At 37.6% G+C, this 14,667-nt stretch overlaps 1 protein-coding gene across 2 annotated transcripts in view; it reads right to left on the bottom strand.

Annotated features, from left to right (window-relative positions):
• Positions 1-7,261: 7,261 nt before the first annotated feature.
• Positions 7,262-14,667, bottom strand: part of slc6a8 (solute carrier family 6 member 8) — a 32,119-nt gene continuing 24,713 nt past the window's right edge. For both annotated transcript variants that reach the window (XM_079636782.1, XM_079636783.1), the window contains exons 8-13: positions 11,249-11,361; positions 10,883-11,020; positions 9,590-9,692; positions 9,323-9,423; positions 9,024-9,194; positions 7,262-7,839 (exon numbers count right to left, since the gene is read on the bottom strand). In XM_079636782.1, the coding sequence (XP_079492908.1) occupies positions 7,699-7,839; positions 9,024-9,194; positions 9,323-9,423; positions 9,590-9,692; positions 10,883-11,020; positions 11,249-11,361 (767 nt within the window). In that variant the 3' untranslated portion in view covers positions 7,262-7,698. The remainder of the gene's footprint in view (positions 7,840-9,023; positions 9,195-9,322; positions 9,424-9,589; positions 9,693-10,882; positions 11,021-11,248; positions 11,362-14,667) is intronic.

The raw sequence follows: 14,667 nt of genomic DNA, 5'->3' as shown, positions 1-14,667 counted from the left end.
TCATTCATTTTGTTCCGCTGTTTTATTGTTAATAAAAAAACGCGATCACCCGTTTCTAAATGTTTATTGTAATGTTAGCTGTCCCTCTTGTGGACAGAACGTGTAACAACAACCAAATGCTATAGTGGCATTGACGATCCATAAGCCTGTGTAATGTCGCAAATATTAATAATAGGATGAATTTGAGCATTTAATATTCGAATATTATTCGAATATTAAATAAAATAAGGAATGGAATTCGAATAGTATTATAGAGGAAGATTGACAGCCCTATTGCAAACGTACATATTGCGTATACGCTGTTTGTTTTGAGTCGGATGTGTTATTGAACGATGTACAGTATAGAGCAGGGGTGTCCCGTCCTGCTCCTGGAGGGCTACTGTCCTGCAGAGTTCAGCTCCACACACCTAAACCAGTTTATACCAGCCCAAGTTCTTACTAGGCATACACACCGTCTGGCCAAAAAGTCACGGTTTGGATTTAAATAGGCATGTGCTTAATAAGTCAATGATTGGGGCAGTGATTATTATGTTTCTAGCATGTTATATGTTTGGCAACAGTTCTTCTAACCCTAATTGATGGAGTGTGTCTTTCTTAAACAATCATGCAGAAAGACACACCATGGCTATATTCCAGGATAATAATGCCAAGATTCTTCAGGCTCAAACTGTGAAAGAATGGTTGTGAGGAGCATGAAGAATCATTTTCACACATGAATTGGCATCTCTGAGTCCAGACCTTAAACTCATTGAAAGTCTTTGGGATGTGCTGGAGACTTTACAATGCAAGAATCCAGCACTCAAGGTCAGCACTCAACCTAAATACAAGGTTTGACCAAAGATTCATGCACCTCTTGATGGACATAACATCACAACAGTTATTTTCATCTAGATGCATATTTGGTCAAAACCTTGCACTCTGTGAAGTCTCCTCCAGCACATCCCAAAGACTTTATTTTAAAAAAAAAATTTTTTTACTTGTGGGTATATATTTTCTATTTTCAATTGTTTGCGCACTTGAACTTTTAAGTAAATTTCATTGATTTGCAAGTAAGAAAATATTTTATTACCAAAACTCATAAGTAGCTGCATTTCCATTACCCTTCAAATTGCGCAAATAGAAATTGTGAATGGAAAATACGCCCAATGGAAACACGTCAATTTTGCGAAAACTCCCATATGTTGCAAAAAAGTTTTTCCGCTCGCATGACGTGGTTTTTCAGGCAATTCGAAAAAGGAATAGTTCGCAAACAAGCAATGGAAACAGTTTTTCCGCATTCACAGGTCACCTGGCGTACGTAAAAGTCACATGATCCTTCTTTAAAGATATGTTGGGACAGAAGACGAGACAGAGTTCTTCATTAAACTCATAAAAAGACAAGTATTACGGGAATACATGGATTCTAAATGCCACAATTTATCAAGACCTCGGAGCAGTTAGGAGGGAGACAGAAATATGTATCGCTCCCAAGTTTAAGGGGCTTTCCTTGCCATTTATCATTGGATAACACACCTACAGTACGTCTCCTTCGATTAAATGGAATGACTTATCGCGAGAAGAAAAAAAAATCTTTCAGTCTCATAACATCAGTGAATGGAAACGTTGTCATTTTGTGACATTTAGAAAATATCGCAAAAGTTTTGCGCAAATCTGTAATGGAAACCTGGCTAATAATGTCGGTTTAATCTTCCTTTGTCTAGTGCTGGCTACTTAATTTAATAATTTACAATGATGTCAGATTAAGGTGACATTTATTATACACACACACACGTATTTTGAGCAGTAGCATGGTTTATATAAAATTGCTAAATAAAGCATTAATCATTCAGTAACACCCCCCCCCCCCCCCACCACCACCACCACCCCCCCCATTCCTGGCCACATGTCAATGTCTAATGGACGACTGGTTCTATGGTAAGTTGTAAAAAAAACCTCTCAAGTCTAACTACCTTTAATTTAATAGTTGTTTATTTTTCTCCTGTTTTCCAGTTTCCTGTATTAAATCCAGTCATGCTGAAGGATGTTTTGCCCCTCAGTTCTGCTGTAGGGGTGTGTTCCTTCGGGAAAGTGACGTCAAAGCACACCCTCCATGGGGGACAAATGAAATCAGTGTGGATCTTGTCATCAATCGTCTTTCAAAGCATTTTGTGCAATTACAGACCGAACCATTTTATGCCTATCAGATAGTACTCAAACGTTCAGATCAGATTTGTTGCATTCTGTTATGTAATTAATTGTGCTTAATTACTGCGTGTGCTTAATTGCATTACAAACTGACGGCACAACCCACTTAAACACCTTGTGACGTACGTACCGTAGAGCTAATATTAAAGTTAATATTCAATGCGAACTGCTTCAAGCTGTGTAATCCATTGTTGTTTTTGAGTGTGAACAGCGTGTCATTTTGGTCATCATGGTTAAGTGAGTGGGAGCTGATTTGAGTTTGTGCTCCAGGACTGAGCGGCCAACTGTTTGAGGCTCTGGGCAGAAATAGAGCAAAGGAGCTCAGCTAAACATAGTCAACAAACTTCTGCCAGCCGCAGCCCGGCTTAATATGGCAGCTGCGCTCTCCTGACAAACAGGCATTTGTCTTTAAAACCAGTCTGAACCGCATGAGAATCATGACTGGCCCTCCTGCCCGCTCCGGTGAACAGGCCTGACAGACAACAACTGCGGCGCCAGGAAAAACCATGTGCACTGACAAACATCTTCACTCATTTATAGAAAAACTGCACTAAAGCCGCTGTAAATGAGTATGGATCTGTAACATGAAATAATAGTCGAATTTTATGAAAGGAATTTTTTTTGTTGGGGTTTTATGTCAGTGGCCCAAACTGAGCAAAAATATGCAGTTTGTTGCGGTTTCTAAAATGTTTAGCCAAAGTAAAATGAGATCTCAGTATAACAGAGTACTTGCATAAAATACATAAAAACCAGTTGTCACTCTATATCTCAAACAAAATCATATTTAAATGCTTGGTTTTATGATCAAAGCTCTGTAGCCTGGGCCAAAACATATAATGCAATGCAACACAATGATGATTGACAGATGAACAAATAAATGTTCATTAAAACCCTGGTCATATTTGATCCATTTTAAGATGAGAATGATGTCTGGATATTGAAGTAAACTTCAGTTGCTTCAGTCCAGTATGTGTTCATGTTGAAATATTACTAACAATATAAATGTTATTATGTGGTTTTGACGCTCTTTAATGTGGTGTAACATCGGAGGGAAAGATACTGAAATATACCATCTTATGTAATCGCCCAATCAGTGTTTCAATTGACCCTTCGCAGGGAGCTTGATTGACAGGTGATCTGACCAATCATACTTCGCCATCCGCCATTTTGTCCGACAAAGCCGTCAGGAGAGTTAGTAGATTAACATGGGAGGATTTGAACTTGAAAAACGGAGTGTGCTGACGTCTTTCCTGTTAAAACAACATTCCTTCTGATGTTCATTCATGTTTATTTGATGCTATAAATGAACTAGAAGGAAGAGATGATCGGTTCACGAGCAGCTTTAACTGAGGCTCTACTTCGATCTGTCAGACACATTAAAGAGCCACAAAACTTTATTTATTGTTTAAATTTCTTTTTTTAAATGACCAAATTTGAAAGGTGAGACTTTGTTTAATATCAAAAGTAACCGAAAAGTAACCTGGTCTGTCCTGTCTGTCAGTGTGTTGTCAGTGTGCTCTCTGCTCCACGATGTATTTTTCACTGCGTGAGAACATGGTGTGTGTCAGAGCGGCGTAGTTTGTCGGGCATAGCGACAGTAACTAAGGGGGGCGGGTCTTTGCGAACGGTCAATTGCGGAAACACTTTGAAAGGCTTGTAAACAACACCACCTGACGTCACCTTTACCTCAGAAAAAAATAAAAATAATATATACATATATATATATATATATATATATATATGTATACACACACAGAACAACCATCTATAAATGAGACAACAACAAGAAAGCATTTTTTTCATGGAGTTAGTTTATTGCCTTTTGTTGCTTTGATTTGGGTAGGTGGATCGGCACAAGATCACAGTGTGGAGCACGAAGCCCTTCTTACATGAGAGGGATCCTGTTTGAAAGATGGTACACTAACATACACAGTACAGTTACCTTAGCTTTACTATTGTTAGATTTCAAAACGGACTACCATGGTTACATCACAGTGTGTCACAAAGCACAAGAATGAAAGACGTCAATGAGCGTATTACCAGATCAACTGAAGTTTCAGGACAGTATCGTCACCCAAAGCTTTGGACTCTCAGTAGATCGTTCTCTCGAAGGACTGCTTCATCGTTCGTATTGCATCTGTGACCGTCTTTGGAATCAGAGGCTAATTGAGTTAATAAATGATTGTGTTCATTCATCGTGATTCTCCTGTGCTATTCACCATTCCCTTTAAGGACTTCATGTGCGATTTTCTCGACAAACGGCACCATTCAGCAAACCTTCAGTGCAAAGATACTGTCGAGAACATTTGGCAGAGCACACAAAATGACAAAAAATTTCTTGTTTTGTTAACATGTATTTTTCTAGATAAACATTTATACTTAATCACTATTTAATAACTGATCTACTGACCAACCCAAGCTCTTATTTGGATGGAAAGAAAGATTTTTCTGATGCCAAAAATTGGTGCTTGACTTGACTTTGATTCCTAGTTTTTGGACTAAAATTGGACTAAACGGTTACAGAGTAAGGCCTTTGGTAAACCAGAGGAGGTCTAACTCAGTCCTCAGATATCCGAGGGGCACTTAGATCATTTCATTCTCACTACACACAGTCATAAAGGCATTTTCAACTCTATGGGAATCGATGGATGTGCCGCTAAAATGGGCAGCGCTCAATATTTTATTACCCATTTAAAGGGCTCAAATGTTCCACAAAATCATAGAACGCAGGTGTTTAAAGTGGGAGAGGAAATAAGCAGAACAGCAAACTTTGATTTGAAACGGTTTGCTCAACGAAAACCAAATGGAGCTGGGTGGTCGGCAGAAAATACTGGAGTTTTACACACACAATCTAAAACATTGAACAACTGCAGCACTTGATATTTCAAATAAAATCAGATTCATGTGCTATCCGTCTCATATGCCTCCCTGCAACTGCATTTCTGTAAGAATTCCCACTCCCCGTTATCATCTTTATCAAAAGTACATACAGCATCAAACGTTAAAATATAACACACAGATATCATTTATATTTATATGCATATAAGCAAAATAATAGCCTTCACAAAATAAATCTCTGATTTATTTTACAGTATGTAAATCACAAGAAAAAAAAAAACCGCTTTCTAACACGATTAAAAAGTGCTAGCAGATTATTTTACAACAATGTGCAAATGTATTCTGAAGCCTTACATTATGTAGTCTAATTTGTACATTCTGATTACATCTATAACGCCACAATGATTTAGTGTTTGAGTCGATTCTCCCGCAGAATTCCCACAGGTCGGAATGAGGCCGGTTTGTCTCGGTATAATCTTGGCTATTTGTCCATGGGTTCTCAACTTAAGACAAATAAAGGCAAAGTTTGGCAACTATGTGTCTATAGTTCACCAGGCATCACAGCAGAACGACAGAGATCAAGCGTTCTGCACCTGACATTGGCAAAAAAAAAAAAAAAAAAAAAAACCTTGGTGGTTCTAGGTGGAAAACTTTTGACTATGTTATTTTAAATTGTCGTTTTCATTTATCTGAAAACCAGCATTCAAACTAGGGCTGTGCAATTCATCCAATTTATGATAAAATCGCGATGTGAGCATGTGCAATTTCTAGGGCGGCCCCCTAATAGACGACTAAATGTTAGTCGACTAGAAGAGGCTTAGATGACCAAAATTGTATCAGTCGGTAAGTCGCAGAAGAAAAACTCCACAGGAAGTGTTGAAGTCGTGTAGTCTGTGCGGGACAGATGGTTAGCAAAGGGTCCAGCAAATGCAGAATGTCGGGCAGGAAATCGAAACGTTCTCCTATCATCCGTCAACCTCAAATATTGCTTATTATCATTTGAAACATGTAAGTGGTAGCAACTTAACTAAAATGAGCCGGGTCATTTGCAAGACAAACTATCATTGCGAGTAGGGGCCTTTCAAACAGAACAGTTTTTTACAAATTGAACTTCTTTTAACTTGAGCGCTGCGTAGAACGCAGTGTCATACCGCGAGACAAGAGTGCGATGGTTAAAGACGTCCATCAATCCGCGCGTTTACATAGAAAAACAACAGCTTATTCCAAAATTCGAACCGCACAACATATTTTTAAGTTAAAAAAGGCATAAAAAATAAGCAACGCTGTCACATACCATTTATGCAAATGTATGGTGCTCGCAAAGTATGTGAAACTATCGTCTCAAAATCTTTTTTTTTTTTTTTGGTTTTGTCCATATTGCACAGCCCTAGTTCAAACTGTGGAATATTTCATTGTTAGTTAAAGCTACAGGAATCTTTACGATAATGTGAAACTTTACATTGACTTTTTAATTTTTTAAAATCTCCATTAAGATTTTAAAATCATAAAATGAAAATATCATAGAACATATTAATACTGGCACTCAAAATGTAGAACTGAAACTAAAATCAAAAGACAAAAAAAGTCGTCATGAAACATTGTTTGCAACCAATTTGAAATCAGTAATGTGATGTTATTGGTTATATTGGTATAAAAATGGGTGTTTCATGTTGAATAACAGTTCAATCCTAAACAAAATGCAACGTTTGGTTCACAAGCACCTTAGGGAAGTGCCACTTCTTCATTTGAAAGCCTGCCTGTGTCTAATAAAAACTCTCTAGATGTTTCCAAACATGAAGCACATCAAGCTCGCAGGAACATTTCAACTCAACTATGAAGATGTTGTTTTTTTATGGCAACCGAAAGCATCTCCTGACAAACTTGAAGAGAGATGGAAAGTCACGCTCCGTTTGGCACATACAGTAAACGCTGTAATCATGCACCAGGTATTGAGGTCACCTGTCTCAGATAAAGACACATTGAGAAAGCGACAGAAATTATTTTGCATCGTTTGGCAACCACCAACGTATTGACATGAAATCTGCAAAGACACATTTAATTTGATGGTTAGATCCGTACCGATTTTTGCTGATTCGTTACTCAACATCGTTTATTGAAGCGTATATTTTAGTTCAAATCTGCATTTATATTTGATGAATTTGAAAAAGTGAATTACTATTTATCACAATTGTTCTGGATGTCATTATGGGCCAATTTAAGTCAAGGTTGCATTTGTAAAAAAAAAAAAAATCCATTTGAACTATGTGATTCTCGCTCAGATTTGATACTCGTGTGTCAATGCAAAGAAACCCTTGTCATGTTCAGGAAAGTTGCCTGTGGGAATTCTGCCACTCTGTCAAATGAAGTCTAGGCTACACTATACTGTCCCCTCCCTCCAAAGACACGCTGATTTTGTGATATCTGCACTGAACATTGCACAGTTTTTTTTCTTTTTTATCATGTGTAGACTGCAGTTTGAACTGGTGGAAGAGGAAGAACGTCTGGTAATGTGCATGCTAGAGGATCTGTTGTTTGAAACAAATGTAACCATCAATATCCATCAGCGGTTTTAAGACTGTAAGATGATGCAGAATTCCATAAAATGTCAAATAAATACTGAGGATTTCTTCAACCAGCTTGCCTTAGGAGGGTTGTCGTAGGATTTTCCCTTTTGATCTACATAACACTCTCGAAAATGATCACCTTGTTCTCCTCCGTTCCAGGAGACAGAGAGGTCAGGCTTTTAATGTCAGTGTCAGGGGCCATGTATTCGAGGTGATGGGCTCCCCACACTGGTTTGGTCAGACTTTCCCAACGCTGCATGAAAAACAGAGGAGACAACCACAAATAAGCTTAGCTGTGACAATTACAATGAATGACCATCAAACTAAGCTTTATGTCACTTCTGATTTTTATATTTAGAGTGTCAGCTCAGTTTCCTCAATATCCTACTTTTTTTTCTAAGGGGTTTCACAGCGAACATGGTAATGCATGCAAATTATGGGTTATTTATTTATAAATCAGGCCCAGACAGACGTTTAACAAAAGCAAAGTCATTTGCATTCTTGGTACGGTCATTGTTTTTTACAACCTTTTTTCGTAATTGAAATAAAGCATAGAAATTTTAGATAAATCCTAAAAAACATATTGCTTTTAACAATTGAGATATAAACTGGCAATTGCGAGTTTACGTCACATAATTGTAAGAAAAAAAGTCAAGCTTCCATAGTTGTTTTCTGTAACGCTGCTTTGAAACGATGTGTATTGTGAAAAGCGCTATACAAATAAATGTAAATTGAATTGTTCTATTGAATTACTGCAAATTTAAATTCACTTCCATATTTGCAATTCCTGTGTGTTGTGATGCAGTTTGAAAAATAGGAATATGATTGTTTTTAGTCCAAACGAGTTGAGCAGAGAGAACTGTTGCATAAATATACCTCTGGCCAGTGTATAAATATATATGTTCATATTTTCCTTGTGTCATTCATACAATTTGCTAACCCCCAAAATAATCTTTCTTGACTAAACACAAGATTAATCACAACTACTTGACATCGCTATTGTTTTCCATTTTCTCTCCAGCATCCTGTGCTAGTTTTCCCACAACATACATGTCACAACCCTCAGTTGCCTTCTGTGTGACTTGGAAGCAAACACTGAGGGGGTGAAGCATTGTGGTCTATCCGCAGAGGAATGACAACCATTAGCCTAGTTACTATAAATACACATGTCGTTTTCTCATGAGTAATTCTGATGCTTTTCAGTGAGGTAACTGACCCATAGTCAAACTCCAATGGCACCCAACGGCTATATTACACTGCAGATTTTGGACTGTTTGCACTGACTGCTGTTGCTTTATGTGTTTATGGGGTTGATGTTGTTAGTTTGGATCACTTAAGTAATCTTTCGATGCCCTCCGCAGCTCTTATTATATTATAGCTAGTGCATGGGAATCAGAGCAGCGGTTTGAATAGTGTAATGTTTGCGACAGTGCACACCTCTCTGAATGTTCCCTTGGATCCAGCGAGTTTGTACACGAGGCTAACGGGGATACAGAGCATGGAGGAGAGAGCCATACACCATCCGATCACCTCTCCCCACCACGGGTACACGTACACATTGTTGTAGGTCAGAGGTTTGTAGTTCAGCAGGTGAAATAGGAAGATAGCCTGAAGACATACAGAACAATGGCATCCATCTGATTAAATTATACATGCATTTTCTATCATTTTAATGGCTGACAGACTTAACCTTTTTTTAAAGGCATGAACAGGTGGGAGTATTTTCCAGCACTCACCATGCAAACACATGGAGTTATAAAGGACCAGCACCACTTTATCCACGGGAATGGCCGGTAACCGATCATACGGGCAATATCGTCCATGAACCTGTCAGCACCTGCACACACACAGTGGCATGAAGTCAGCACTCGTTTGGGCGTATGTAGGATTAGAATAGTGTTTGTGTCAGCACAGGGTCCTACATGCTATTTGTATCTCTTAATACCTACAGTATTAATGATAAACTGATGAGACATGAGAACGTTGCATGAAGCGATTCTTACCATAAACCCACGCGACAACCACGCATTCCCAGAATGCTTGCCACAGTAGGGTCATTCCACTGGCTGAGTAGTAGTCAAAAAGCTGGAAGACATACATCCCTCCCTGCAAACATATGGAGAAATCATAAATTGATATTAAAATGGACCCTATATGACGAAATGTCTAAATCGAAACTTTTTTTCAGGATTCTTTGATAAATAAAAATAACAGCATCATTGAAATATAAATATTTTGCAACAATAAATGTCCTTGAATTAATGTATAATCTCTGTATAAAAGTTTATAAAAAAAAATAAAATATAATATATATATTTATTTGAGCTGTTTAATATTATATATGTTTTTGCAATTTTTGCAAACCTGTCATCAAAATTTGGGACATAAACAAAACCTGACTTCCATTTGTTATTTTCTAGAAATAAACATTAAATAAACATCAAAACAGAAAACTTTTATAAAATTCTATTTTATGCAACAAATAATATTCCATAATGGTTGTGGGTAAATGGGGTGCAAGTGATAAATGTTGATTTGTAATTTCTGATTATATTATAGTTTTTATTATATAACTATGATCATGGTTATATTTCCTGTAAAAAAATGTTTATACTCAAAAAGTAATATTAACCAATAATATCACAGTTCACTTTTCACAATCCAATCAAACCCCTAGTTCCACTCTAATTTATTCCCCATTCAATATTTAGTTTTAGCCTGAAATGGCAACATTATCAATACCTAAATGAATCTGCAGCAGTCAGGTGGTACAGCGGTCACGTGGTACAATTAAGAGCTCTTTAAGAGCAAATCCCAGCTTACAAGTTGTAATCACAAGTTCTACGAGAATGTGAACGCTTTTTACAATTTGGAATCTCATAATTACGATTTGGCATGAGTGAACGCATCTTAAGTCACAAAATGTAAGTGTAACAACACTCAATGTGGTTTCATGCTGTCTTTACACAATATTTAGTCAAAATCAGTCTCACAAATGCTTCTTGCAGCTCATTATTTTCAATGAGATTCTTTGAAGTTTTCTTGCGTAAACTTTTGAGTGATTGTGAGCTTTATGAGTCACATCACTCCCACATACAGTAACAATTTCTCATGGAAGATCAGCCTCTGAATGAGAGCGTGACGATCTAATATCCAGTGAAAGGGCTTGGGATAAACCATTATATTCTTATCTGACTAATGGAGTATAACACTACTGACTGTGAGAGAATAAGATGTTGATATTCTCACACCTGACACTAACGCTTATGAAGGGGTGTTTCATTAAGGGGACTAACCTGTGTAACCATGGAGAGATCTATAATGAAGCATAATAAACAGCAGATCGCCACAGCGATTTCGCGCTGAAAGCGCATGTAATACTTTCCAGGGAAAAGATCAAGAATGCCAGTTACGAAACCCTCCACACCAACAAACTGTGAAAAACAAAATATCAGGCAGATGTGTTATTAATGGATTTGCTTTCAAATATTTTCAGTTGTGTAGTGATATACAGTATGAATAAAAAACACACAAGAGTGATTCTATGCTAACTGGAAAAAATGACATCCAACAACTAGAAAAATAAAACCACATTTGGCACTCTAGACTCATGTCAGTTTTATTTGATATATATACACAACACACATTATCTGTGAACTGACCTGACTGTCCAGTCCCAGCAGTAGCAGCATGATGAAGAACAGTGCAGCCCACACCGGAGCCACGGGCATCATTGAAATGGCTTTAGGGTACGCTATGAACGCCAAACCGGGGCCTGCGGGGAGAAGAGAAACATGAGAGACGCGTCACCACGGGCTACAGGTCGCCCGCAACTCAGACACACATACACACGTACAGCACCAACGGAACAGAGAGACAGAACTGAATAAAAGAGAAAGAGAGAGTATGAGAGATAGAAGCACCTGGATGAGGTGAAACAAAGTGATAGCTTGTGGAAAAAAGGGGACGGAGGGATTTAGTTTGTTCCTATTTTTTTTTTTTTTTTTTTTACTGCTCCTCTATATTGAAGGCAGGTTTCAATAAGCCATTTAGTTGTTATTAATATCTAGCATTTGTGCATTTCAGCCTAACGCTTTTCATTGGAGATGAACCGTAATGTAGTGTAGGCAGTGTCTCATTAGAGGCCTGTAAGTGCATGTTAACATTGAGGGCGTCTAAATCTATCAGCGTCAATAGTCATCTGCTACAATACTGGTAAGTATCACAGCACACTGTTAGTTCACGGTCAGACAAATATAAAAAGCTGGTTAAATACAAATTTGAGTCTTGAGTTTGTCATCTGAAACATCTGTGTGTCCTAAAATATAAAGGGACACAAAAATGAATAAATATTAACGTAAACTAAACTGAGCTGGCAATCACATAACATGGATTCCTGCATTTCGGTCTGAAATTAGATGTTTAACTATTAACTATTTTAATCATAACAGAAGTAAAACTAAATACTTAAAGGGGTCATATAGTATACTTTCATTTAATTCCACTGATTCTGCTTGTAAACTTTTTTTTTACAGCAAAATATTCATTGTTTAGTTCACAATCATGATATAAGGGTTGTTTTTTTGCTGGTTTTGCCTGTAAGACTTCTATGTATGTGCCCTCTTTGCATGTAAAAAGAGATGCAACGTTTCTGGACTTATTTCCAATATGGATTTAAGCTGCTCCATCCATCAAAAAAAGCCTCTTTGCAAAGCCAGAATTACATAGTGACAGATTTATTAAAAAATTTGACTGTTCAGAAACGAACAGTGATCAGTCGCTGTGGAGATTGAGATTTTCCTGCTATACAAAACAAGAACAGCACATGGTTTAACATATTTTCTGTATATTTTAGTCTAGTTAGCTCTTCAGGTGTTTAGGAATGATAGTATATATCACACTTTGTCATTATTGCGTTATTATGACTGAATGTGCCATGTTATAAGCGTCATTGATGTGTCAGTTGTGTTGAGTTCAGAAAGAGTTATTTTTACAGCCTAGTTTTAATATGTTCTGGATTGGATTCTGTCAGTTTTCATAGATAATCAAACTGATTTGTGAAAAGATCATGTAAAATTGAATTTCTCATTATATGACCCCTTTAAGAAACTGTAGAGGTGGGAAATCCATGCATTGCCAGCGATATATTGCCAACGACACACTGTTTTTACATGACTTTACAACAAATATGCCTGTCATGATCATGAATTCTGTGCGGACAATTAAAGGAGCTATATGTAAGAATTGTCATGTATTAATCGCTTTTTGTATTGTCATTTGCTAAAGCTTGTAACGAAACTTAAAAACGAGACCTTCCCCGACCTCCTAGGTTGTCTATGAAAGCCTGTAGACTGATTTTTATGTAAAGGACTTGGGGCAGTTTTGCAGGGAAAATCCAAAGGATGTGAGGTTTATAGCCGCGTTTCCACCGCAGGAACTTTCCCCAGGAACTAGGAACTTTGGGGTGGTTCTTGATGTGTTTACACCACAGGAACCAGGGTCTTAATGAAGTTCCGGGTAAATATTTCCCCCTCCGAAAGTCCCTGCTGGCGAGGTAGTACTTTTTCAAAGTTCAGGAACTTTCGGGGGTGGAACTTGTGCGCTGAACATGCTGAACGGTTGTGTTCACGCCGCATTTTGATTGGATGACTCCACGCAGCATTTTAAAAAATCTATTGCGGTTCGTGGCTTCATGCAGTAAGAGTTATCTGTCTGCAAATATGGAATTTAATAAAAATAAATAAAAAATAAAAAAAACAGCTGGGCCGACGACGAGGTTCAGGCTTTATTAAGCGTATTTGTGAAAGAGAAAATTTTCTGCGCGTTCGTCCCAGCCATCTCACGGTCAATGTCCGCATAGTCTAAATTTATATCTAGCATTATGAGCTTTCTGAACACGCTTTAGTATCAGTGCTCGTCTCTTTTCTGCCGTTTTGATAATTACCTCGCTAGTAAACCAATACATCACAAACAACTGCAGCACAGTTTGAATCTCCTCCATACTTATTATAAATGTGGCGCTCAAAACTGATTACTGTCCGTCGCAGACTGGGAGGAGTAGTTGCGCGCAGTTTACATAATCTTCCCGGTACTTTAGACCGCGGTGTAAACGCAGAGAGCAACCGGTCTGGGGCAAAAAAAGTTCCTGGGACAAATTGTTCCGGGTAATTTCGGTGGAAACGTGGCTTATGTGAGCTCCCGAGAGCCTCTCTTCCGTTCATGAATGCTTATACAATGTTCAGGATAATACCTAAAGAACCATTCTGTACTGTAATTTCAATGTGTCACACAAAGAAAGGGGATTCATGCAAACTAGAGTCTCACATGGCCAGATCTACAGGGCTTGACAATAAGGACTGCCCGGTGTCAGCGTGAAAGACGCACAGGACAGTTGATGGAATCGTAACTTGCCCGATCGCCAGTGTTGCGTTGTCACGAAAGTTTATCATTTGATCATGTTAAGTCAGGTCAATTTAAACATTCACGCGGTTTTTAACCATTCAGATTCAAGTGAAAGAAGCTGTGAAAGAGAACTTTCACACACTGTTTTCTGTGTGTACAGCACTGAATTGAGCTCTCTTTTTCGTCTACTTGCACTTGAACGGAAAAATACACACAACACAGTGTCAAAAGGCCCATCTTGAGGAGTATGCACGTAAACACTATCGGTTATGTCTTACTTGAACGTAAACAGATGTAAGACAAAATGGATGTGTAACAGTATATTGGATCTTTTTAAATCAAATCAAACAAAAGACAAAGAGAAAATCACTCACTGCTCTTGACTGAATAACTTGTAGCTTTAACAAGGATTACGGTAATCTATTAATCCTTGTTAAATTAAGCGATTTTTAATCTATATTTAATTTATAATTTCTATATTTAATTAATTATATTTTATTCATACAATCTATAGTAAAGTGAAGACTATGCAGTGTTATTTTATGTTTGATTATTCAGTTTCTATACCTGAATACTGTTAGACTTTCCTGAAAACATTAAAGTCCTGTTTTTTTTGTATAAATAATTTTTTTTTTAGCTATTGCTTGTAATTTGTTTATTTGTTCTTATTTTATTACTG

This window comes from Phoxinus phoxinus (genome assembly GCF_949152265.1).
Source record: "Phoxinus phoxinus genome assembly, chromosome: 15".
Classification (NCBI taxonomy): domain Eukaryota; kingdom Metazoa; phylum Chordata; class Actinopteri; order Cypriniformes; family Leuciscidae; genus Phoxinus; species Phoxinus phoxinus.
Note: the sequence above shows the minus strand (reverse complement) of the source record. Positions and strands in the feature narration are given on the sequence as shown.